This window comes from Myotis daubentonii, chromosome 7 (assembly GCF_963259705.1).
Source record: "Myotis daubentonii chromosome 7, mMyoDau2.1, whole genome shotgun sequence".
In the NCBI taxonomy this organism is placed as follows: domain Eukaryota; kingdom Metazoa; phylum Chordata; class Mammalia; order Chiroptera; family Vespertilionidae; genus Myotis; species Myotis daubentonii.
This window is the reverse complement of record NC_081846.1, coordinates 57,680,270-57,705,603: the sequence shown is the minus strand read 5'-3', so window position 1 is coordinate 57,705,603 and position 25,334 is coordinate 57,680,270. Positions and strand designations below refer to the sequence as shown.

The 25,334-nt window shown below is 40.6% G+C and overlaps 1 protein-coding gene across 1 annotated transcript in view; it reads left to right on the top strand.

Moving 5' to 3' along the window:
- The first annotated feature begins 7,364 nt into the window (after nucleotides 1–7,364).
- Nucleotides 7,365–25,334, top strand: part of UPP2 (uridine phosphorylase 2) — a 39,439-nt gene continuing 21,469 nt past the window's right edge. The window contains 4 exon segments of the mRNA XM_059704880.1: nucleotides 7,365–7,423; nucleotides 7,801–7,887; nucleotides 18,517–18,634; nucleotides 23,841–23,999. Of these exon segments, the coding sequence (XP_059560863.1) occupies nucleotides 7,365–7,423; nucleotides 7,801–7,887; nucleotides 18,517–18,634; nucleotides 23,841–23,999 (423 nt within the window).

The window sequence follows — 25,334 nt, the reverse complement described above, 5'->3', positions numbered from 1 at the left end:
ATTTCTTCCTTCCCTTCCTGGCCACCACCATTTTACTCTCTGCTTCTGAGTTTAACTATTTTAGAATCTATATAAGTGCGATCCTGTGGTATTTGTCTTTCTGTGCCTGGCTTATTTCATTTAGCGTGATTTCCTTCAGTTTCTCCCATGCTGTGGCAAATGGCAGGAGTTCCTACTTTTTTAAGGCTGAATAATATTTCATTATTGTTTGTATATACAACTTTTGTACTCAATCATCTATCACAAGTCATTTAGGTTGTTTTCATATCTTGGCTTTGTGAATAATGCTTCAATGAACATGGAGTAGAAATAGCTCTTCCAAATCCTGATTTTATTTCCTTTGAATATACATCCAGAATCTCGTGTATATTTTAAGAAAAAGATTTGGAAAAATATAAAGCTTTCCCAATATTTTCTTCCCTACCTGCCACTCTCCAACAGTGAGTATGTATCTAGCAGAGAAAGGCCAAATGAGTTAGAATGTGTCAGAGTCATTGAGAGAGGGGAGCTATAGGCCGCCTGATTCATTGTCCCTGCACATAATCAGTGTGGATAAATGGAAAGCTAACTGCATTCAGCAAAATGTATCACGGGAATGGCTTTCCTGTTTGCCAGGCACTACTTGCACAGAGCCATCCAGGCCGCTCATTGTAATCAGCAGCTGTGTGCGAAGTCTGACTCTGTCTCAGAGCCTGGCTTAGAGACAGTACAGCCACAGACACACGCCTGGCCGCAGCCCTGGCGCTCCTGGACTCTCCCCTTCAAGCTCTCTTGTTTGACTAAGGGATTCGGATTCCATTTCCCATTTCTTTATTTGCCTGCTCCATATTTTTTTTTAAGTATGTTGAGATAATAAGATAATAAATGTTATTAAAATAATAATTTTCATTCTTTATTATGTGCTTATAAACCAGGTATTTAATATTTTTTTTTATTTTATCTTCCCAATACTCCTGCATGGTAGTTATTCTTATTTCCATTTTACTAGGAAAAAACATAACGTTTGGAAAGATGATGAGCTTGCCCAATGATATATGAGTCCATTTGGCTTAAAAAGAATTATCTTTTCAGTACACCATATTGCCTCTGAAGGTGCAATTTGTTAGTCTACAATTTTGAAACAAGACAGCATCCATATTCTGTGATAGAATTGTGCTCACTGTTTCTTTCTGCTTCCAGAGCCAAGAATATGGCTTTTCTCTAAATACAATGACTTTCCATTCATCCACACACTGATTATACTCCAGGACAATGCATCATTTGGTATATTGTTGGTCTATTCTTATAAATCTCGATGCTCTTCTCTCTTCAAGTTTATTAGGGCCATAGTTCTCTTCCTTAGCTAGTTCAACTCAAATAAAAACTTGCCAAACTTTGCAATATGTTTTCAACTTTGAAACCAAATTGTGACACTGTTACCAGCATTCCAGCTTCTGCATCTTGTCCACCAGACTATGATCTCATTGGTGTGAGAATGAAGAAGGGATTAAGGCAAAGAAGTGGAGAATTAAAATTAGGCATGGATCATCTTTGCGTTTTGTTCCCCTGACCCTTCTCTCACCCCAACAAAGGACAGAGAGCCAGGTTCTGATGAGAAGAGGGAAAAATATCCAGGAACCTGGACTATTTGTTTAAAAAAAAAACCCACATGTTGTAACATTTAAGAATTATGGACTTAAAGGCATTTATTTTAAAATATTTTCAAATGAAATTTGATGTTAAAAAAAATGTAGCGCGCCATGCTGTGTCCTATTCTGAGTGTTGATTTGCAGTGTTGTTGCGCGTCCAATGAATTAGAGACATGGATACCAAGCATTACCGGGCACATAGGGGCATCGGTGCATTCTCATAAAAGTAAATTACAGAATAGAGCAGAATTCCGTGAAATGCTGATTATTGGAAAGACATGATCATAAGTCCAAAAGCTGCTTGTGTCAATTCTTTAGAGACAGAGGCTATTTTTAGTGCTTAACAAAAATCAAGGCTACTTTAAAGAAAAATTTGAGCCCTTTTCTATATTCTTGATACTGAACTACGTGTTTCTTTTGCCTGAGGACCAAGTCAATTCAAAATCTCCTCCAATTTTTACAGTATCATCTTTGCTTATTAAGCCAAGTATGTGCAAGGGACAGGGAATACTGAGTCAGGTGGACATCTCTTCCAAAGTAAACAAAGACTGTTGGGTAAAAGTTAGCATCGGTGAGCTTTAAGGTATGCAAGTGCTGGCCCTGGTTCAGAAATGAAAATGTCAGCTCGCCAGCTGGCGTCATTGTGGCCCAGTGAGGATCAGCCTTGGAGTCGACCCCCTTCCACCCCCCCCCCACCCCCCCCCCCGCAAACTGGTGCCAAGGCAGCTGGGTTTGCAGGATGCACGCTCATGGTCCTGGCCTGCAGGAGGCGGGGACTGGGCCTGAAACCCATGCACTACACTGGGACCGTGGAATCTGCTCATGTAGTTATACATACTAAGTACATACTGAAAAGTAATAGTTTTACACATGCAATATACAGATGATGTATCATAGAATTGTACACTTGAAACATATATAATCTTATTAATCATGTCATTCCAATACATTTAATTTTTTAAAAGTAATAGTGTTTAAATGGTCCTCAGAAGGCTATCTACCAACTTCAGGCTAGTGGTTACCCATGGGGAGAGAGCAAAAATAATCTAAAGGGAAAGAAGGTGGGTAGCTCCCTAGCGGATAGAGCGTTGGCCTGCGGACTGAAGGGTCCCAGGTTAGATTCTGGTCAAGGGCACATGCCCAGGTTGCAGGCTCAATCCCCAGTAGAGGGCGTGCAGGAGGCAGCCGATCAATGATTCTCTCTCATCATTGATATTTCTATCTCTCTTTCTCCCATCCTCTCTAAAATTAATAAAAAATATATTTAAAAAATTTTAAAAAGGTGGGTAGGACTTTAATGGATTTTTTAAAAAAGTCTGTGTTAAATATGGCAAAAAGTTAGCAACTGTTAAATTTGTGTGGCAACTACACAGGCATCTGTTACAGCTTCACATTTCTATATGTTTGAACTATTTTACAGTTAAAATTTACCGAATACTAGCATAAAATACTCTCAGAAATACCGAAAATGAAATGCGAATCCAAGGTGAAGTGTTCAAAGGAGTCACACTTCCGAAGAGTCATGACATTCCTGAGGTGAGGCATTAACAGAAATGTGGATGTGACCGTGGTTATGTACTCAAGATTTCTACTTCTTTAGAAAAAAATTAATGTTTAACTCCAAGTATTGCAGCGAGTAATGTTAGGAGCGTATCATAAAGCACATTGTTATCTGTCACTCAGCCAAACCCAAATTAGAATCAGTCAGCTTTGAAATTTCGTGACTTTCTGGGCTTGGAACTCACCACCTCCACGATGGATTAGCATTATTTTCCCATCTGAACCCTCTCGGCAGCAGCAGTAATAACCTCATTTTTTTGTTGCTGTTAGAGGTTAGGAATGAACCTTCCTTAGTTCCAAGGAAAACAGGCCTTCCTCTCATTTCAGGGTGAGGTTTGTCAAACCCTCAGTGCTTCTTTCCAACTGATTTCCCAGGGTATTTCATGTTCCGGTTGGGGCTCCTTCACCTGGTGCTAAAAAGACAAACACAGGTTTTAATCTCCAGGGCAGGAGGTTACAGGGTCTCTAGTGCAGGACGTTACTGGGATGGGCAACCCACGGGCAGTCAGCAGACTCGCAGGCCAGTGCCTTTAATCCCCTTTGCAGGGGCCGCTCAGGAGCAGACCGCACTTGCTGCAGGCCGGGTGTTGAATCGGATCCAACTTTTTGGGTAAAACCATAGGGAAGTGGTAAGCTTGAGATGAGCTACACTGTACATTTAAGTATGTTGACCGGACAGTTTAAAGATGAATTTAAATTTTGGCAACGAGATGATTTTATAATCAACATAGGGGCTATTTTCTTCAGGAGCATCCAAATAACACTCCCACTATGGCTGAGTTATGCACCCCTTTTCCAGAATTGAATGAAGCCAACAACCCTTAGGACCTGCAGAGTGAGGTGTTACAGAGACACTCCTCACGTCCCAGTCCGACTTCACCTTTAAGACCCAGATCGAATTTCCTTCTCTTGTTGATGCCATTCTCCTTGGACTATTGTCTTCTTTAAAGAATCCCAAAAAGAGTGGTGAGCCCTAGCCTGGGAGCTCTGATGGTTAGAGCATCATCCTAATATGCCAGGGATGCAGATTTGATCCCGGGTCAGGGCACATACAAGAATCAACCAGTGAATGCATAAATCAGTGGAACAACAAATCAACATTTCTTTCTCTCATCAGCCCCCCTTTCTCTCTCCCTCTCTCTGAAAATAAATGAAAAAATTTAAAAATAAAATTAAAAGGAAGACAGTGGTAGAATAGAAAAAGTTCCCATGGCTTTGTAGCTGGACAGAATTAGGTCTGAATTCTGGTTTGGGCTAACTCATTGTCGGATCTCAGGCACCTCATGTCACCTCTCTGGTTTCTAATGTCCGCTGCTGAAGATGGAGAAAATAACAAAAACTACCTCACAGGGCTGTTGCGGACGAGATCGTCCAGAGGCTGGCCCAGTGCAATGCCGAGTGGATCACTGTTGTCACTGGCATTCTTTCTTGTCCTTCAGGTTTCTATTCCAAGTTCAAAATGATTATTATTTTGAACTTAGAGAAGAGCTTTTACATTTTATTTCTTAGTGTTATTGATTCCAAATATCATGCTTCACTTTAAAAAAAAAAAAGGCTTTTCTTGAATCTCTGTTTGATCTCCTGTGCCTCCCATTTCCTTTTCTCCAGCATCATCAAGAACAGAAACATCTTAAAACTGAAGTCAAACACCCTCAGAAGCCAAGTGTTTTCAGTCTTAAGGGACCAAACCACCTGAGGCACAGATGCCCTCCGCCAACTTCTCCGAGGGGCCTGTTGACTCACTGAGGCACTGGCGTTGGTTGCAGCCAGCCCCTGGGGAACAGGGCATGCCAGCTTTGCCACACTGTGGGGATTGTAATCCCAGTAAGAAAGGCCACCAGAGCAGCCAGGGCAGTTGTAAGTTAAATCCTTTTCATTTGGAAGCTGCCAGAAATATGACCCTGAGAACAAGGCCCATTCTCCTATATTATTATGCCACTTTGAACACGAACAAACTTAGTTCATGGCAGGTGCTTAATACTCACTTACTGTGTGGTAAGTAGGACATCTCTTATGTGGAGTCTCCATTTACTTCAAAACAGACTACAAGGACTCAGTGTGTATTGTAACTAGTGTAACCCTGCGTTGGCCTTTCTTTATTGCCTAATATAGCAGAAATCTCAAAAACTGAAGGCCACTACAGCCCTGACTGAGATGTTCTGGTGCCAATATGTGGAAGTAAAACCACATAGAGCTACTAATAGTTCTCTAAATGTGACACTTTTCTGTCACCTCTATGCATTTTACACAAAGTTCCCTGGGCCAGGAGCACAGGCCTCTCATATTCACCCACCCCTACCCTCAGCAATATTTTTCAGGATTACATTTTCCTCAAGACGCGGCCCAGGCATCCCTTCCTTCCAGAAGCCCATGTCTCCCACAGGCTGGGCGTGAATTTCCTTTGTGCATTTCTGTGCTACATGCTCTCTCCATTATCATTCAGGTGACTGACCTTTTGCAATATAGTCCATAAAAAAATTGTTGAGCAACAACCTACCGTAAGAGTAGGATGGAGTCGTGAAAGGATTGAAAACTAGGGAAAATAATTTCAGATTACCCAGAGGACATTCATCAGTGCTCTACTTGCATAGATTCTGCAGGACTATTCTTCATTTCACCCAAATGATGACACTTGCCTTAATATCCTCAGGAGTCGTTATATGGGATCCAGAAAACGTTGCTGGTGTCCCTGGCACTGTTGGTGATCAAGATCATTGACTGACAGAATTTGCACTGGAAATAGACATGTTAATTAGTCTAAATAATTCCCTGGAGTAATTAATGATTTAACACTTACCTAATTAGCTAACACTTTCACCTGTCAGAGCCAGAGGTAAATGCCAGACTGGAATTTGGTCATTATACCCTAAAATTTTTTTTGAGGTACAGCATGGGATACCAAAAGAAGTATAAAGCCTCCCACCCTAGCCAGTGTTGCTCAGTTGAATGGAGCATTGTCCCACTCACCAAAAAGTTGTGGGTTCAATTCCTGGTCAGTGTTTGGGAGCAACCAATTGATGCTTCTCTCTCACATCAATGTTTCTCTCTCCCTCATATCAATAAATATATCTTCAGGTGAGGATTAAAAAATGTAAGACGCCCCCGTGGTAGGTGGTGGGCATGTTGAATCTCAAAATTGCCAGTGGTTGTGGAGAAAGGGCAGCAGGTAGACCCCTTTGAGGTGGGCCATGAGGTAAAAGATGTATTATTATCATAAACTGGAAACAGTACCTACTCTCCCAAGTTATACAAGCAACACACAGGTTCAGGCTTATTTTGCCTCCAAGTTGTCATTGCCTTTTCCACGATTAGTTTTCTTGGGTATTTTTGGATAACTTTAGGTAAAGATACAAATGTCTAATTGGTAGTAGCAGTAGCAAGATTTGGAGTGCTCTATGAGTTTCCTATTCTCTTTCCTTCTTGTAAACTTCGCTAGTCGGCCAAGATGGACTGAAGGAGGCCAACATGGAATTCAAGGAGTTTGTCCAAAGTGACTATCACCAGGAAGAGGAGTATCTCCAAACACAGTTAAGATGTGCATTTGCTTCTTGACTGTGATGCACACTCTTACAGAGAAATTCAAGCACGTTATGAAATGCCTTGTATCTGCTGCTGTTTGGGCGTTTGTGAACATTTTAAGCGCTTGTTTGCTTGCAAGCCATGAGACAAATGTCCTTAAAGCTCTCACCAGCATAGAACTTCAGCTGATTGCCATGGGAGCTGGGAATAAAAAGAAAAAAAACACACAGGATGAAGTTCCTTGAAAGTCTTCTAGATTTGTCTGTCCCCAAACTGTACAGTAAGAAGCAGGAGAAAAGCAGTGAATTTGTGGATTTCTTCAAAGAGACACTCTGTTTTCTGAAAATATTAGACCTTATTTTGTTGTTTTATTTGGATTGACCTCCAGCAGCTGCTCCATTGGATTTCACGGGCAGCCTGCGGTTTTTAGCTTAATGAAGCCCTGGGAAACAGATTTGTTTAATGATCAGACCTTCTGTGTGAATTTGAATGGGCAGAGTTCAGATGAAGAGGCACTCTGGGGGCATGACTTTGCATGTTTGTCTCACTTGTGAACATAGAATGAAAACAAGCTGATGAGGGGTAGGATGGGGTGAGAAAACAAAATGTTTGGGAGCTGAAAGTTCTCCCGCGTCCTGGGCATGTTTTTGAGACAACATGGTGGAGTTCCTGTGGAAACCAGTGGAGGACGTGGATCCACATACAGTTGTCCCAAAGTAAGTAAGCCGTGTGCCACACCAGGCCCATGCTGGGATCAAGGCCAGAGGAAGGGAAAGGTGCACCAGCCTACAGTGACCAAGCTAACCAACATAGTCAGAGAGCTAGGACGCCACACCTTCAAAGGGAGCCTGTCTTCTTAGGGAAGAGCTGTTGTGAGAGCTGGGCTGTTTTATAGTATAAAAGGCCATGTCAAGGAGGATATTTTTTGAATTGGTAGGGAGTTATACTAGGAATAAAGTTCCATTATTGATTTCAGAAGAAAATGTAAGTTTTATAAGGGAGGCTGTCATTCTAACTTGGAGCTGAGCTATTATGATTCACCTATAATTTAATAGCAACTGACTATATATTTCTTCCCTGACATCAACTGAAGTGTGACTATCCACACACTACAAAGTATGGCTTCGATTTTACCTGCTTCCAATAAACCCATGAGATCTGACCAGAATACATACGTTGGGTAAGTAATTTTGATGTTTTATTTGTTTTGATTAGATGGATGTTCTTTGGATTTTATATTAAATGTTCAGAAGATCAACCTCTATCATTACATAAATGTCTTAAGTTTAGAGATGAAATAGTTGGAACCTAGCTCATAATACAAAACAAAATAAATACAATGCAAATTGTCTTCCCAAAGATATTTTCATTCCTTGGTTCTTGGGTGAATCTGGCTCATCTAAGAAAGTGGAGCAATATGTCAATTATACCTCTCGCTCTTTAAAAAAAAGAAAAGAAAAGAAAGTAAAGCCAAAAAACATGCAAAAGATTAACCAACCTGCATGAGTGAACACATTCTAAGTTCAGCCTGGAGTTCAGCCTTTAATTCCAGGACCATGGGCTGAAATATCTGAGAAGTGATTAAAGGGGCCGCCCTGTGCCTGAGGGAGGTTTAACTGCGAGCAGCATATCATGAAGTGATTCCATGCGCTTTGTGACAGACTTTACATAGAATTCGCTTCTGAAATTCCATGTATGTTCTTCATCTCAGGGGCAGACATAAATCTGCCAAAACTGTCTGCAAATTTAGCTCCAATTCTTGCCCCAGGTTCACAGAACATAATCGAGCATTAATCTTCAGGAGGCTTAAGGAATTGTTGTGCATTCCCTCTGATTCACCGAGTTGTATCAGATGCCTTGCGAGTTGTATCAGATGTCTTGCTTAGAGCCTCCATCATGTCAATGTTTCAGAAAATGTTCCATTTACCCATCCCAGACAAAGGTAGTCTCCTACCACGTGCGTTTGCTCAGGCATGCCACGGAAAGAGAAAAGGAAAAAGTCTGAAGATGAAGGTGATGGTAAAATACAAAGACTTCTTCTCAGCCCGCACTGGTTACCAGTGTTTAATACTGACCATGCTATCTCGTGGCTTGCTAAAAGAATGTATTCCCAATACCACCTCCGGCCCACATTTTAGAGAAAGGAAAGAAAATGCAAAACAAGGTTGAGGAAGAAATAGCACATGTAGTCTATTTAGTGAAAATTATATATTTTGGAAAGATTGAAATATTGCAATTGCCAGAATCATACTGTTGAATTTGGCCTAATGGCCAAAGAAATCTTTCCTTTGGTAAGTAATAGAGGGATCATCTTAGAAGTGCTTTTGGTGAGCCCAAAGGGATGCAAACCTTCTATAGACATGCCCCCCAACCCCACCCAATTCTCTGACCAAGGGATCATTAGCTATTGAAACAGACCACCAAGGAAAACTAAATAATGAACAGGATTATTATAATTAATAGTCCTAATGAATAAGCAAGACTATTATAATTAATACAAGAGAATATAGTTAGTGGTTTGAGAATTTCTTTTTGAAGATAGGAAAGCTGGAATACATCAGTGATTTTAAAAATACCAAGGCCCATATCTTCTTGACAATATAAATTAGAATTTTTGGGTTTGGGCTTAGTTAGGTACCAGTGCTTTTTAAAGCACCCACGTGATCCTGATATGGAGTTAGAATTTGTTTTTTTGTTTTTTTTTTTTTTCTATTTGAATGGATATATATTCAATTTTTCTTTCTTTTTTTTTTTTATTGCTTAAAGTATTACAAAGGGTATTACATATGTATCCATTTTATCCCCCCGCCCTAGACAGTCCCCTAGCCTCCCCTATCACCCAGTGTCTTATGTCCATTGGTTATGCTTATATGCGTGCATACAAGTCCTTTAGTTGATCTCTTACCCCCCTACCTCCTGCCCCCCCAACCCTCCCCGGCCTTCCCGCTGCAGCTCGACAATCTGTTTGAGGCAGCTCTGCCTCTGTATCTATTATTGTTCAAAAGTTTATAATGGTCTCTATTGTCCACGAATGAGTGAGATCATGTGGTATTTTTCCTTTATTGACTGGCTTATTTCACTTAGCATAATGCTCTCCAGTTCCATCCATGACGTTGCAAATGGTAAGAGTTCCTTCCTTTTTACAGCAGCATAGTATTCCATCGTGTAGATGTACCACAGTTTTCTAATCCATTCATCTACTGATGGGCACTTAGGCTGTTTCCAGATCTTAGCTATGGTGAATTGTGCTGCTATGAACATAGGGGTGCATATATCCTTTCTGATTGGTGTTTCTGGTTCCTTGGGATATATTCCTAGAAGTGGGATCACAGGGTCAAATGGGAGTTCCATTTTCAGTTTTTTAAGGAAACTCCATACTGTCTTCCATAGTGGCTGCACCAGTCTGCATTCCCACCAGCAGTGCACAAGTGTTCCTTTTTCTCCACATCCTCTCCAGCACTTGTCGTTTGTTGATTTGTTGATGATAGCCAGTCTGACAGGTGTGAGATGGTACCTCATTGCTGTTTTGATTTGCATCTCTCGGATGATTAGTGACTTTGAGCATGTTTTCATATGTCTCTTGGCTTTCTGGATGTCCTCTTTTGAAAGGTGTCTATTTAGGTCCTTTGCCCATTTTTTGATTGGATTGTTTATCTTTCTTTTGTTAAGTTGTATGAGTTCCCTATAAATTTTGGAGATTAGGCCCTTATTAGATATGTCATTGGCAAATATGTTTTCCCACACAGTGGGTTTTCTCGTTGTTTTGTTGATGGTTTCTTTTGCTGTGCAGAAGCTTTTTATTTTGATGTAGTCCCATTTGTTCATTTTTTCTTTAGTTTCAAGTGCCCTAGGAGCTGTATCAGTGAAGAAATTGCTTCGGCATATGTCTGAGATTTTCTTGCCTTTGGATTCTTCTAGAATTTTTATGGTATCCTGTCGTACATTTAAGTCCTTTATCCATTTTGAGTTTATTTTTGTGTATGGTGTAAGTTGGTGGTCTAGTTTCATTTTCTTGCATATATCTGTCCAATTTTCCCAGCACCATTTATTGAAGAGACTATCTTGGCTCCATTGTATGTTCTTGCCTCCTTTGTCAAATATTAATTGAGCATATTGGTTCGGGCCGATTTCTGGGCTCTCTATTCTATTCCATTGATCTATATGCCTATTCTTGTGCCAGTACCAGGCAGTTTTGAGAACAGTGGCTTTGTAATAGAACTTGATATCTGGTATTGAGATCCCACCTACTTTGTTCTTTTTCAGGATTGCTGCAGCTATTCGGGGTCTTTTTTTATTCCAGATGAATTTTTGGAAAGTTCGTTCTAGATCTCTGAAGTATGCTGTTGGTACTTTAATGGGAAGTGCGTTGAATTTATAGATTGTTTTGGGTAGTATGGACATTTTGATGATGTTGATTCTACCAATCCATGAACACGGTATGTTCTTCCATCTGTTTATGTCTTCCTCTATGTCTTTTTTCAACGTCCTGTAGTTTTCTGAGTAGAGGTCTTTTACCTCTTTAGTTAAGTTTATTCCTAGGTAGCTTAGTTTTTTCGGTGCAATGGTAAACGGGATTGTTTTTATAATCTCTCTTTCTGAAAGTTCACTATTGGTGTATAGAAATGCCTCAGATTTCTTGGGGTTAATTTTGTATCCTGCTACATTGCCAAATTCATGTATTAAGTCTAGTAGCTTTTTGATGGAATCTCTAGGGTTTTGTATGTATAATATCATGTCGTCTGCAAATAAGGACAGTTTTACTTCCTCTTTTCCAATTTGGATGCCTTTTATTTCTTCTTCTTGCCGAATTGCAATGGCTAACACTTCCAGTACTATGTTGAACAGGAGTGGTGAGAGGGGGCATCCCTGTCTTGTTCCTGTTCTTAGGGGAAATGGTGTTAGTTTTTGTCCGTTGAGTATGATGTTGGCTGTGGGCCTGTCATATATGGCTTTTATTATGTTGAGGTATGATCCTTCTACTCCCACCTTGCTGAGAGTTTTTATCAAAAATGGGTGTTGAATTTTGTCAAATGCTTTTTCTGCATCAATTGATATGACCATGTGGTTTTTTTCTTTCAATTTGTTTATGTGATGTATCACGCTTATTGATTTGCGGATATTGTACCATCCTTGCATCCCTGCGATAAATCCTACTTGGTCATGGTGTATGATCTTTCTGATGTACTGCTGGATCCGATTTGCTAAGATTTTGTTGAGGATTTTGGCATCTATGTTCATGAGGGATATTGGCCTGTAATTCTCTTTCATTGTGTTGTCTTTACCTGGTTTTGGTATTAGGGTGATGCTGGCTTCATAGAATGAGCTTGGAAGTGTTCCTTCCTCTTGAATTTTTTGTAGTAGTCTGAGGAGGATAGGTTTTAGTGCTTCCTTGAATGTTTGGTAAAACTCCCCTGTGAAGCCGTCTGGTCCTGGGCTTTTGTTTGATGGAAGCTTTTTGATGACTGCTTCAATTTCTTCCATAGTTATTGGCCTGTTGAGATTTTTAGATTCTTCCTGATTGAGTTTTGGAATGCTGTATTTTTCTAGGAATTTGTCCATTTCCTCCAGGTTGTCTAGTTTGTTGGAGTAAAGCTGTCCATAGTATTTTTTAACAATCATTTGTATTTCTGTGGGGTCTGTTGTTATTTCGCCTCTATCGTTTCTGATTTTATTTATTTGGGTCCTCTCTCTCTGCTTCTTGGTGAGTCTGGCTAGAGGTTTATCAATCTTGTTTATCCTTTCAAAGAACCAGCTCTTGGTTTCATTGATTTTCTGTATTGTTTTTTTGGTCTCTATGTCATTTATTTCTGCTCTAATCTTTATTATCTCCTTCCTTCTGCTCACTCTGGGGTTTTCTTGTTGCTCTCTTTCTAATTCTTTGAGTTGTAGAGTTAGATGATTTACTACCATTTTTTCTTGTTTTTTGAGATAGGCCTGTAGAGCTATAAACTTCCCTCTCAGGACTGCTTTCAATGTGTCCCATAGGTTTTGGATTGTTGTGTTTTCATTGTCATTAGTTTCCAGGATGTTTTTAATTTCTTCTTTGATCTCATTGGTAACCCAATCAATATTTAGTAGCATGCTATTCAGCTTCCAGGTGTTTGAGTATTTTGGGTTGTTTTTATTGTAGTTTATTTCTAATATTATGCCATCATGGTCTGCGAAGACGCTTTTTATGATTTCAATCTTCTTGAATTTGGGGATACTTTGCTTGTGACCCAATATGTGGTCTATTTTTGAATATGTCCCATGAGCACCTGAGAAGAACGTATATTCTCTGGCTTTGGGGTGAAGTGTTCTGAAGATGTCTATTAAGTCCATCTGATCTAGTGAGTCATTTAGGATTGCTGTATCTTTGCTGATTGTTTGTCTATAGGACTTATCCAGTGCTGTCAATGGTGTATTAAAGTCCCCTACTATGATTGTATTGTTGTCGATCTCTCCTTTGATATTTTCCAGGAGTTTTTTTATGAATTTGGGTGCTCCTACATTGGGTGCATATATGTTTACCAGGGTTATATCTTCTTGTTGTATTGATCCCTTTAGTATTATGAAGTGGCCTTCCTTATCTCTTGTTAAGGCCTTCACTTTGAGGTCTATTTTGTCCGATATAAGTATTGCTACCCCAGCTTTCTTTTCCTTTCCATTTGCCTGAAAGATATTTTTCCATCCTTTCACTTTCAGTCTGTGTGAGTCCCTTCTAATGAGGTGGGTTTCTTGTAGACAGCAGATGTATGGGTCATGTTTTTTTATCCATTCAGCCACTCGATGTCTTTTGGTTGGAGCATTTAGTCCGTTTACGTTTAAAGTTATTATTGAAAGGTACTTGTTTGTAGCCATTTCTTTTTGTGTGTGTGTGTGGCTGTTTTCTTTCTGAGCTTTTTATTTCTTCTTTTTATACCAGTCCCTTTAGCATTCCTTGCATTGCTGGCTTGGTGGTGACAAACTCCCTTAGTCTTTTTTTGTCTGTGAAGCTTCTTATTTCCCCTTCAAGTTTGATGATAGCCTTGCTGGATAGAGTATTCTTGGATTCAGTCCTTTGCTTTGCATCACTTTGTAAATTTCAGTCCATTCTTTTCTGGCCTGATGTGTTTCTGTTGAGAAGTCATTTGACAATCTAATGGGAGATCCCTTGTATGTAACTTTCCGTCTCTCTCTTGCAGCCTGTAAGATTCTCTCTTTGTCCTGAACATTTGCCATGGTGATTATGATGTGTCTTGGTGTGGGTCTTTTCGGGTTCACCTTGTTTGGGACTCTCTGGGCTTGTGTGACTTTTTTCTTCCCCACCTCAGGAAAGTTTTCTGATATTATTTCTTCGAGTAGGTTTTCTAATCCTTGTTCATCTTTCTGTTGTTCTGGTACTCCTATTATTCGTATGTTGTTTTGTTTCATGTTGTCCCAAAGCTCCCTTAGGCTCTCCTCCTGTCTTTTAATTTTTTTCTCCAATTGCAGTACATTTTGGGTGTGTTTTGCTTCCTTGTCTTCTAATTCACTTATTCGGTCCTCCGCTTCTCCTAGTCTACTGTTGATACTTTCAATGGAGTTTTTCATTGCAGCTATATCACTCTTCATTTCTTCTTGGGTCTTACTTAGGTTGTTGATTTTTTCATCTGTTTCTTCTAGCTTCTTCCATATGTTATCGATTTTTTCATCTGTTTCTTCTAGCTTCTTCCATATGTTATCGATTTTTTCATCTGTTTCTTCTTGCTTCTTGCTCCATCCGGTTTATGCACTCTAGGATCCTTATTCTGAATTCTTTATCTGTCATGTTGCATGCCTCTGTATTACTTAGCTGCTTTTCTGGAGAGTCCTCCTTCTCTTTCCTTTGGGGGTTTCTTTGTCTACCCATGTTTGATCTCACTGACATATCTAGACGTTGAGTTGTTCAGTGGTTGCTCCCTTGGTGGCAGTGACTCCTTGGTCTGTGGTTGCTCTTCGGGCGGTTGCGGTAGCAGCTGCTCTTCAGTTGGCAGCAGCTCCTCTGGTGGGTGTTGTTCACAGCTGTGGTGGCTCTTCCGGCTGGTGGGGCGAGGTTTCACGTACAGCTGCTGTTCCTCAGCAGAGGATGAGGTGCTCAGGAGGTTGCTGTTGCTTGGATCTGCTGCGTTGATTTAAAGGCACAAAATACAACACAACAAGGCACCACGTACCAGGCACTATACACAAATATATTCACGATATTAATAACCCCAATTAAAGGTGACCACCTGAATTAAGAGAATTAGGGGATAAGGAAGAAGGAAGAGAAAAAGATCAAAGAGAAAAAGGAAAAGAAAAGTAGGGACCAAAAAAAGGGAGTGCAAAAATGAAATTGGGAAAAAGGAAGGGGGAAAATAAAAGCGAGAAAAGAAAAGGAAAAATAAAAAAAAGAGCGAAAAGAGAGAATGAAGTGGAAGAGGGAAGAGATTTTTTATATGAGGAGAATACTCCTATAGAACAGCCATTAATCCCAACAAATTCCAGCAACAGCTCCCTGGATATGAATGCAAACTAGAAACAATCAATAATATAACGATGAAAATAGAATGGTGAACACTAATCCCAAAATAAAATAAAGAAAAAATAAAATGGCACTTTAAAAAATGGTAAAATGGTAGCAGTAATAATACTGGTAAAAAATAAGAAGGTAGTAATTAAAAGGGTAAAATCAGGTGATGGAAAAAGAAGAAAAGAAAGAAAAGAAAAAAAAAGGAAAAAAAAAGAACAGAAAAAAAAAGAATGAAAAAAAAATTGGTTTCTTAGTTAAAAAGTGAAAAAAGAAAAAAAATTGCAGTAGTGAAGGTCCTTCGTTTCTTCTATTCTTCAGTGTGGCTCGCCTTAGACCTTCCAGGTATTCAGGAGAGTGTTGAGTTTCCCTGCGATATACTGTTCCTCTGTGTTGTAAACCACAGTCCTTATTTTAAAGCATGCCGCATTTATTTCCCAGACTGCCTTATTTTGTGTTTAGCAAAGAGTCAGTTTGTGGGTCAGCCTCTGGGTGGCAGTGTTCTGGGGTTGGCCTCTGAGGCTATAGGGCCTCTCTGTCCAGTGGAAGTTCACTGCCCAGAGCTGACTGCGTAATAGTTAGTTACGGGCGCTATGTTGTTGCTGGGATTGAAAATCCCCCTATAGGCCAGACCCTGTTAACTCCCAGGGACTGATCAGGTTATCTTAATCCTTGATCTCGTACAGGGTGGAATCTGGGTGTGGCTGTGCTCCTTGCCTGGGGGCTGGGGGGAGGAGACTCCCTCTCAGGAGCGGGCGGCTGCCCCAGTCCGGGGCTCTGGGGTGTCTCAGCACTCAATTCACTACCACCTCTCCCGGCTCCCCCTCTTTCCCCAGTCTCTCCCCAGATTCCACTCCCCAGCACACTCTCCCTCTCTTCAGCACAGGTGAGTGTCTGTATCCGAAATGTCCCATGAACAGGATTCAGTGAAAACAAACAAACAAATGCCGGCCGCGGAAACGGGGAAGGCTTGGTTTCTGTAAGCTTCTTCTCTTACCGGGACTGCATGGTCAGGTCAGCTCTTCAGGCTGCCCCCTTTAGGCTCAGTCCTCCGTGATCACAGAACCCAGCTCTCAATTTCCCTGGCGGCGCCAGGAATCCCGCGGTTCTCCTTTCCCCCGTCAGGGGCTGTGCCTGTCCCAAGGGACGCGGCTGTCTGCCACGCGGTCTCCCTCGGACTCTCTGGGCTCAGAGGTCTGGCAAACTTTCCTGCCCAAATCCCTGGTTTTTTTTTACCTTACCAGGGGAGTTCTGCTCTTCCCGGCTGTAGACCCTCTCACCAGCTGAGCAATTTCGCCAATTCGGTGTGAGTGTTACTAGCTTCAGCTGCTCGTTCCATTTGCTCCGGGACACGACCTGGGACACGGCTGCCTATATCGCCGCCATCTTGGTTCTCCCCGGAGTTAGAATTTGAAATCACTGAAGTAGATGAAGGGCACTCCTTCTAGGGTAAGGATAGAGTCAGCTGGGAATCCAGAGAAGCATCAGAGAGGGAAAGCAGTTTGGCCGAGTCAAGCAGAAAAGTAAGAGAAGTTGGAAGAGGAAGTGGATGGCATGTTTCTCAAACTTTACTGTGCACAGAAATCACATAGGAGTTGCTTACAAGGCAGATTTTGATTCAGGAGGTCCTGCGTGGGGCCTGAGATTTTGCATTTCTAACACGCCTCCATGGCAATGCTGCTGGTGAATCGACACACTTTTTCCACAAGGGATCACTGGTGCATGTCCTCCTGCCTGTCAGCAGGAGAGGAAAGGAGGTGTCCTTTCGCTTGGGGGCTTTGAGGCTTGTTCTGAAGTAGTAAAGTGTACTAACCTCAGGGAATGCTTTATTTTTTTAAACCAGCCATGATCCACTAACTAATTAAGAATTTGTTACCCTAAATGTTTTTGAGCGGAAAATTAATAGTTCCACTTCCCGAACTTTAAATTTAATTTAACAAATAAAATCTGTTAAGACTTGGGGATTAAAAAAAGATATATGAGACAGCTTGCATGAGAAAATTCACAATTTTTCTGGAGAGACAGAAAATTAACCCTTGAAGTGCTATCGATCAGCCTTAACGTGAAATACATGCTTTAGGAGCACAGTGTGGGGTGGGAATTCATACTGACTGGGGAGGGAAGATGCTCGGGAAAAGCCTTCCAGGGGGAGGTGATATTTAAATTTGACCTTGAGGAATGAGTAGGATTCCCACATGTGAACAATGGAGGGAAGGGAGAAAGATGCTTCAGGAACAAAGGCCTAAAAAGGGATTTTCAACTTGGGTTGCACATCAGATTACCTGAGAAGATTTCAAAAATATTTTTCAGTCTCTAAATTCAGTGGGTCCTGGGCACCAGTGTTTTTAAAACTATTTTTTAATGAGCAAACGTCATTGGAAATATAGAAAAACACAAGAGTTTTGTTAAAATGTGTAGAGACATTTACTGGGAAATGGAAGGAACATAGAGCGAAGAAGTCAGATAGTTCTTGGCAGAGACGGCTTGACCCGCTGTGGTATGGGATAATGATTATCGCTAATGATTACAGTTGTGTGTAATCACTACTGCAATACCAAGGACTGAAGATGATGTGCCTTATAAATATGAATTAGATGGAATTAAGGTCATTCCTACAGCAGCAGTCAGCTCACCATCTTGCATTATTTTACTGAGAGAGAGGAAGGACAGTAGCCCAGCTCGGCTCATATAGGCCTCAGGGCAATCTAGCAAAGCAGTTATTTTTTTCACTATCCCCACTTTACAGATGAGGAGACTTTCAAAGAACAAAGATAAAATAGCTTACCCAAGGCTGCACAATGAGTACATATATGGTTGAACTGGTGGTGGAGCCCAGGCAATCTGACTACAGACCCCAGGAGCCTATGTTGCACAGCCACCCATGCAAAGAAGGAAAAGGACCATGAGGGCCAGACAAGAATGGGGTAGAAAAGACGGTTCTGTCGTCTACTGGTTGTAAAATCTTGCTCAAGTTTCTCAACTTCTGCAAGTCTTGGCTCCTTCACTTGTAAATTGCATTTGTTAGTATTGCTTACCTAATAGAATGTTTATTAAAACTATACGTAGTTTTTATGGCAGTGTGCAATTTTCATGCTTAAAGCTATGCCTGTGTGCACAGAAAATATTAGCCATTATTATTATTATTATTATTGTTATTATTAATTAGTGGTGCTACTGTTTTTATTATAGTAGCATAATAATATTGGCTTCATGACAAATCATTCAATCCTAAATGAAAGTTTGTGTCCAATATTTGGGCTAGCGGTTATCACAGGCTTTCTCTCTAAATTTCTTCACATCTTTTTTTAATATTATTTTTCCCAGGAAAGGTTTTGTTCATGTTAAAAATCCTTACCTGGATTCTATGGATGAAGACATTCTCTATCACTTGGATTTAGGAACAAAAACACACAACCTAGCAGCAATGTTAGAGGATGTAAAGGTAAAAGTATTTCTAACTTTGGGAAAAACTATCATGTTTCCCCTGCTGATATATTTTCTTTTATTTTCTCATCATAAACCTTACTCATTCAGCTGGTAAAATGTCAGAGGTCCCAATAGGAACTGATGTTCATTCTCTGAAGGAATTACATATATGTATGTAATAAAAGCAGCTCATGTCCATTACTTAAAACTGGGAAAATTGCCGAAACTGGTTTGGCTCAGTGGACAGAGCGTCGGCCTGCAGACTCCAGGGTCCCGGGTTCGATTCCGGTCAAGGGCATGTACCTGGGTTGCGGGCACATCCCAAGTGGGAGATGTGCAGGAGGCAGCTGATCGATGTTTCTCTCTCATCGATGTTTCTAACTCTCTATCTCTCTCCCTTCCTCTCTGTAAAAAATCAATAAAATATATTTAAATAAAAACAAAACTGGGAAAATACAACAAAACTAAGCAATAATTTTTAAAAATACACCTTAAAAAACTCCTACCATCTAAACATAGACATCAACCTATTTTCTTTTCTCCCAATTCTTTTTAATAAACAGATTTTAAAATAGTTGGAATTATATAATTGCATCCTAAATTTTTTACTTCACTTTATGTCATGAACATTTTCCCCATATTGTGTCATTTTCTTGGAGACACATTATTTATGGAAGTCAAGTGACTAAGCCATACATTATATAGTCTACTTTTGACCTTTATGTAAAAGTATTTTCTATTATAAACACCATTAAAATGGACACAAGGTGTACCGGTTAATAATGTGGATTTTTTCAATAGATGGAGTTACACATATGATTATATATATGTGATTTGATATGTATGCTATTTCGTTGTATTGACAAGAAGCTTCAAAAACATCATATATCAAATTTTCTGAAGGAGTTAACATCATAGATATTTTTATAAATGTCGAATTTCATGCCAAAAAAAAAGAGCATTTGCGTGAAGTTTTTTAATTCATTACTTTATTTTGAAGAAAAGTGCTGCTGAAAAGTTATTGTATACTTTGGGAAGCTGATGGTGAATATGCTCCATCTCAAGATACTTGTGAATGCTGGTTTAAATGCTTTAAAAGCGATGATTTCGATGTGAAAGACAAAGAACGTCCAGGTCAACCGAAAAAGTTTGGAGACCAACAATTACAAGCATTATTGGGTGGAGATGCGTGTCAAACTCAAAAACAATTTGCAGAAAGATTAAACGGTGCTGAGAAAACAATTTCTGATCATTTACAAGTAATGGGAAAGATTTTAAAGGAAGGAAAATGGGTGCCACACCATCTGAACGAAAGACAAATGTAAAACCAAAAAGTCATTAGTAAACTGTTGCTTCAACAACACAAAAGAAAGTCTTGTGACTGGCGATAAAAAGTGGATTTATTTTGAGAATCCCAAATGCACAGAATCATAGGTTGATCCAGGTCAACCATCAACATCGACTACAAGGCCAAATCGCTTTGTAAAGAAGACAATGTTCTGCGTTTGGTGGGATCAGGAAAGTGTGGTGTATTATGAGCTTTTAAAACCAGGTGAAACCGTTAATACTGATCGCTACCGACAACATATAATCCATTTGAACCACACTTTGATCGTAAAACGACCAGAATGAGCCAGAAGACACTGCAAAGTAATTTTGCTTCATGATGACACACCATCACACACTTGAAAACCAGTTAAAGACACGTTAAAAGATCTTGCCTGGGAAGTATTAACCCACCCACCGTATTCACCAGACCTTGCTCCTTCAGATTATCACTTGTTCCAATTGGTGGCACACACACTTTCTGAGCAGCACTTCAAAACGTACGAAGAAGTAGAAAATTGGGTCTCTGAATGGTCTGCCTCAAAACAAGAAAAGTTCTATTGGGACAGTATCCACAAATTACCTGAAAGATGGGGGAAATGTGTAGCTAGCGATGGACATTACTTTGAATAAAGCACTTTTGATGTTTCTCTTGAAATTATTTTGTTTTCCTTGATTACAAAATCCACATTATTAATGCAGATTAACTATTAACCAGTTAATAATATGAATTAACTGTTAACTGGTTAATAATGCGGATTAATTGTTAACTGGTTAATGCAGATTATTAACCAGTTAATAATTAATCTGCATTATTAACCAGTTAACAGTTAGTCCATATTATTAATAGCATTATCTTCCAAGGAAAGGAGAACTGTGGGTGTGTAAAACTTCAACCTTATAGATTTTGACAATTATTTCTATTTTCTTACTATATTCTTTAAGTTTTCACTAGCTGGTACTGCAAAATATCAGTGGCTTAGCACAATGTAAGTTTATTTCTTATTTATATCAAGTACAAAAAAATGGGTGTTCCCAGTTGATATGTGGCTTTCCTCCAACTGATGACTCAGGGACCCAGGCTCCTTCCATCTTGATGCTCTGTTACCTTTGCGCAGTGACTTGCAAATTTTCTCTGAGTGTCAACACCCACCCAGCAGACGGGAGAAGACCATCTGTGGGATCACCGATGGGAGATTTCTATGGGCTGGCACTGGAAGTGGCACCCATCACTTTTGCTCACATTCTAGTGGCTGGACTGAGGAAGACGGCCTTCTCTAATTGGAAAGGAGGCTGGGAAGTAGAGTTTAGTTGCATTCCCAGCAAGAAGGAGAAGCAGCTTTGGTGACTTTGTCATACTGACTGGGATGCCTCAAAATTTAAAAATATAGTGGAGGAGCATTAGACCTTATCTACTCAAACTCAACCTCTAATATGTCTTTTATAAAATTACCATCATCACCTCTAATCTCTCCCTAGAAATTTCAAGCAACATGAAAAAGAATTACCCTATAACACTCTATAATACACAGTTTAGAAGTGTTTATACTCCTTTGTAAACATACATCATACCCAAGCTGCAATAGGACCAGGTTAATAACAACATGGCAAAGGTAAGTCTTTTGAGACAGCAGGCATATTTGAAAGTGAGTTAATACTGGCAGCCTATAGCAAAGTACTTAACACGTTTTTGTAATGCTTCAGACTTCTTCCCAATGCACTTTTATCTTCTTTGTTGAAACCAGGACAAACGATAATTTCGTTTGGACGTAAATCACAGTAAGCGTCTCTTAAGGTCAGTGCTGGTTGGTGGTCCTCAGCCGTATTTTACTTCTCATTAAGGCAGCCAGACTTAAAATTGTGGCTGGGGGTGATATTTAGTAAGTCTGATTTAAGGGTAAGGCTTCAAGAATGAAAATGCTCTGTCTATACCTATCATCTTTATGTCACTAGAAGCACTCAGAAATTCCTGTTGATTACAGCAATACCTAGAGTTCAAAGAAGAATTCAAACTGTAAGCTATTCTAACATCTGTTTTTGGTTTTATGGTCAATCTAAATAGTTGTAATTTACATTCACTGGCACTACACAATGAGGTTATTTTCAAACTACTGTATTTTGAAAACAAAAATAAAACAAAAAAACCACCATCTTTGTACTTAGAACTTGAGCTAAGTCTTAATTGTCCATACCAACAGAAGGGAAAATTTTTATAAGTAATCAATAATAACTTAGAAACTCACTTTAGACCACGGTCTTACTCTCTTTGCTACCCAGCCTGTATGGCTCACTCCCACTGTAGTTCATTACCAACTTTAAGCCCCATCAGGGAAACTCATCAGAAGCCACAGAAAAGACAAAAATGAGGATAGAAGAGAAGCAGAGGGCGGATAAAAGGATAATTACATCCCATAGTTGAAATTGGAATATTGCTAAATGGAAACAGAACACATCATGTAACCAGACCACCCAATAGTCATAGTAAGACATTTGTGAATGGGGGTGCCTACTCTACAACCTCAGTTCAGTATTTCCTTAGACAGATATTCTTTCTCCCTGTGCGTGCCCTCACCAGTAATCCTTCTGATCCTCTGCCTCGTGCTGCCCACATCGGCCAGGCACCATCAACTGCCCTTTTCTCACTGGACTTGAACCAGCTTCTTTTGTACTAAGTTCTGCAATACAGAAACAATAAGCCAGCTGAAGAGCAGGGCAGGAAACTGCTACATGATATGACAAGTAGTACTTACCATTTGTCGAATGCTCAGAAGGCACCTGGCTTTGTACAACGTCCTCTGCCATAGTCGATCCTATTTTCTCCTTACAAAACCATCCAAAGGGTACTGTGTTTTCTACATTGGAGATGACAATCGGAGGCACATAGAGAGGACATGGGTGACACTCAGCAGGTTGCTTAGTCCGTGATGGGTTTGGGTGCAAAGCCATATTTATCTCCAAGGGCAGGCCCTTCACCACTGTGCTGCCTTATCTGTCACTGAGCTTCTGCAGGCTCTGCACCTCCCCACTTAGCTTAGATGCCCTGATGGCTGTGCTACCTCGGGCCTCTGACACCTGCTGCTGCTCATCCTGGTACCCACCAGGCTGGCAGCTCATCCATGCTGCTAGGAGGCCATTCTGATCCTCTCCCACATCCACCGCTCCCACCCCTCATGGATCCCTTATAGGCTATTACACAAGTGCCTCTAAGACAATTTTATAACCGTATTTTATTAGATGTGACACTCTTGACTGCCATGCCTATTGAAATTCCAGAGATGTTAAATTGTGAATACAGAAAAACCAAATTACTGGAGCTGATGAAATACTGTAGTGAGATTTCCAGTCCACAACAAGGCCTGTTCCAGGAGAATTTCTTCTGAGTGAGAAGAAATTTTTGATGTGATTATTTTTGTAAAGCTTTACGTGAACATAGCACATTTTACAATAAAAACTTCTGACTGGGGATTTGGGATGAAGAAACATATCTACACCTTATAGTTCCCCTTTTGCTATGTTACTTGCATCCCCCATGCTCACTATTTACTTACCGAGCATTTAGCCTGCTAATGCCCAACAGGAGGCTGCTGATGTCACCTGAGGAGCTCGCTCATGTTCCCTGCGAACTAAAACACAAGGAAACACTGACTTGAACAGAAGCAACACTTGCTTTGATTTCGTGAGGATCTTTTTCTTTACTAATTAAGCACCAAAAAACTTGTGTGTCTTAATGACAGGTCAATGATGCAAATTAGTTAACTCACGAACATAACCCATAACATCTACACATACTCTTAGATAAGCTACTAAAAAATAAAGTAAAATCATTAACGTCGAGAGCTGCCCCTCGGTTCTGATCCCAGTCATTAAGGCAGGTGGTTGCTACTTTTTATCAGCAGTTTGTCTGCGTTGGTGGGAGCCCCAACAGGATGAAAGCATTTGCACTGTTTGTGCATAAGGAGCTCAGGTGGCAGGACAGCGGGGAGGACATAAAGGACATCTGTGCCAGGACGGACAGTTACTGTATGTACAAAACCGGTCCCGTGCTCTCCATCAGCGTAGGTACTCCAGGCCTGCACTCCGGCAGCCAGCAGCCATCAGGGCTCGCAGAAAAGAGGAAGCCTCTGTGCCGGGGTTCTTTCCCCTCCTGCTTCGCCTTCTCACACAATTAAATTACGTTTCCAGGGGTGACATTCTTTGCTGGAAAAAGCCCCAGGGGCAGAACATAGCATTCTGTGTCACTTTAGTTTATTAGTTACCACTTAGCTACTCACATTAGGGGAAAAACCCTCAAAGCACACTTCCTTTCTTTAGTTTGTGACCGATTAAGCCACCAGTAATTTCCTTTCCTCTGTCCCTTCTCCAGCTTTGGGAATTTTGAGCTTTAAGTTTACAGGGGCCAATTTTCAGGCTTGCCTGAGGCTGCCGTCTAACACGGCAATAAGCCGGCTGAAAAGCTGGTCGTGCGTTTCCACAGAGCTCCGGTGACTTGCTCTCCTGTATTTAGACTATGCTGACAGCTATGGGCAGACAGTGTCCTAAGACAAAATGGAAGTGGATTAACTTGCAGTTTTAAGGAACACATGGACCATTCCCGCTGGGACTCAGGGTGGCACACCCAGAGGGCAGTGGATATGAGTGTGCATGGAGCTTGCCTTTCTAAGTGTGTCTCTGCCACAGGGCTGGATTCTGGAACAATAGCTCGAGTCTGTCACGTGGCTGGACACTGCAGTCCTCATAGAGGGCGGAGCCAGGCTAGGGAACGAGGAAGAGTCCTCTGCAGAGTGTGACAATTCTAAGGAGCTGAATCATATGTGACTCCGGCACCAGGGAAGAGCCAGCAATCCTTGATTACTCTAAGTACCTGGCGAGGGAAGGATGGATGACCGTGGCCGAAAGCCTGGAGTAAAGAAGGGAACATTACCCAGCGCCCAGGGGGCCTCTAAGTTCATCTCTCCTCTGGGTCAAGAATGCCTGAAACTTGCTTTGGGCTCAAATGAGAGAATCAATTCATTTGTTCATTCAACAACTATAGAATATCTACAATGGAAGGAAACTCAGTATTGTTTGATCTAGGCAAATGTTGTCTTACTAACTTTTGTTTGACATTTAGACTACAACTGTCATTTTTTTTTTCCTTGCACAATGAATGGGTGAGGACAAAAAATAAGGTTTCTAAAACTGTGAAATTATTGTAAACAAGCAGTAAAACTTAAGAGTAAGGTATAAAAACAGCAGTAATATGGATCATGCCCAGAGGTCAGGCAATTCGAAATGGGCCTCCCTAGGCATACAGAGGATTTCCAATTTAGGCCCCTTCTTTGAAAAGTCTTTCTCTCCAGCAGCTGAGGGGTGTGTGTGTGTGTGTGTCAGAGACGGAGAGAGAGACTTTA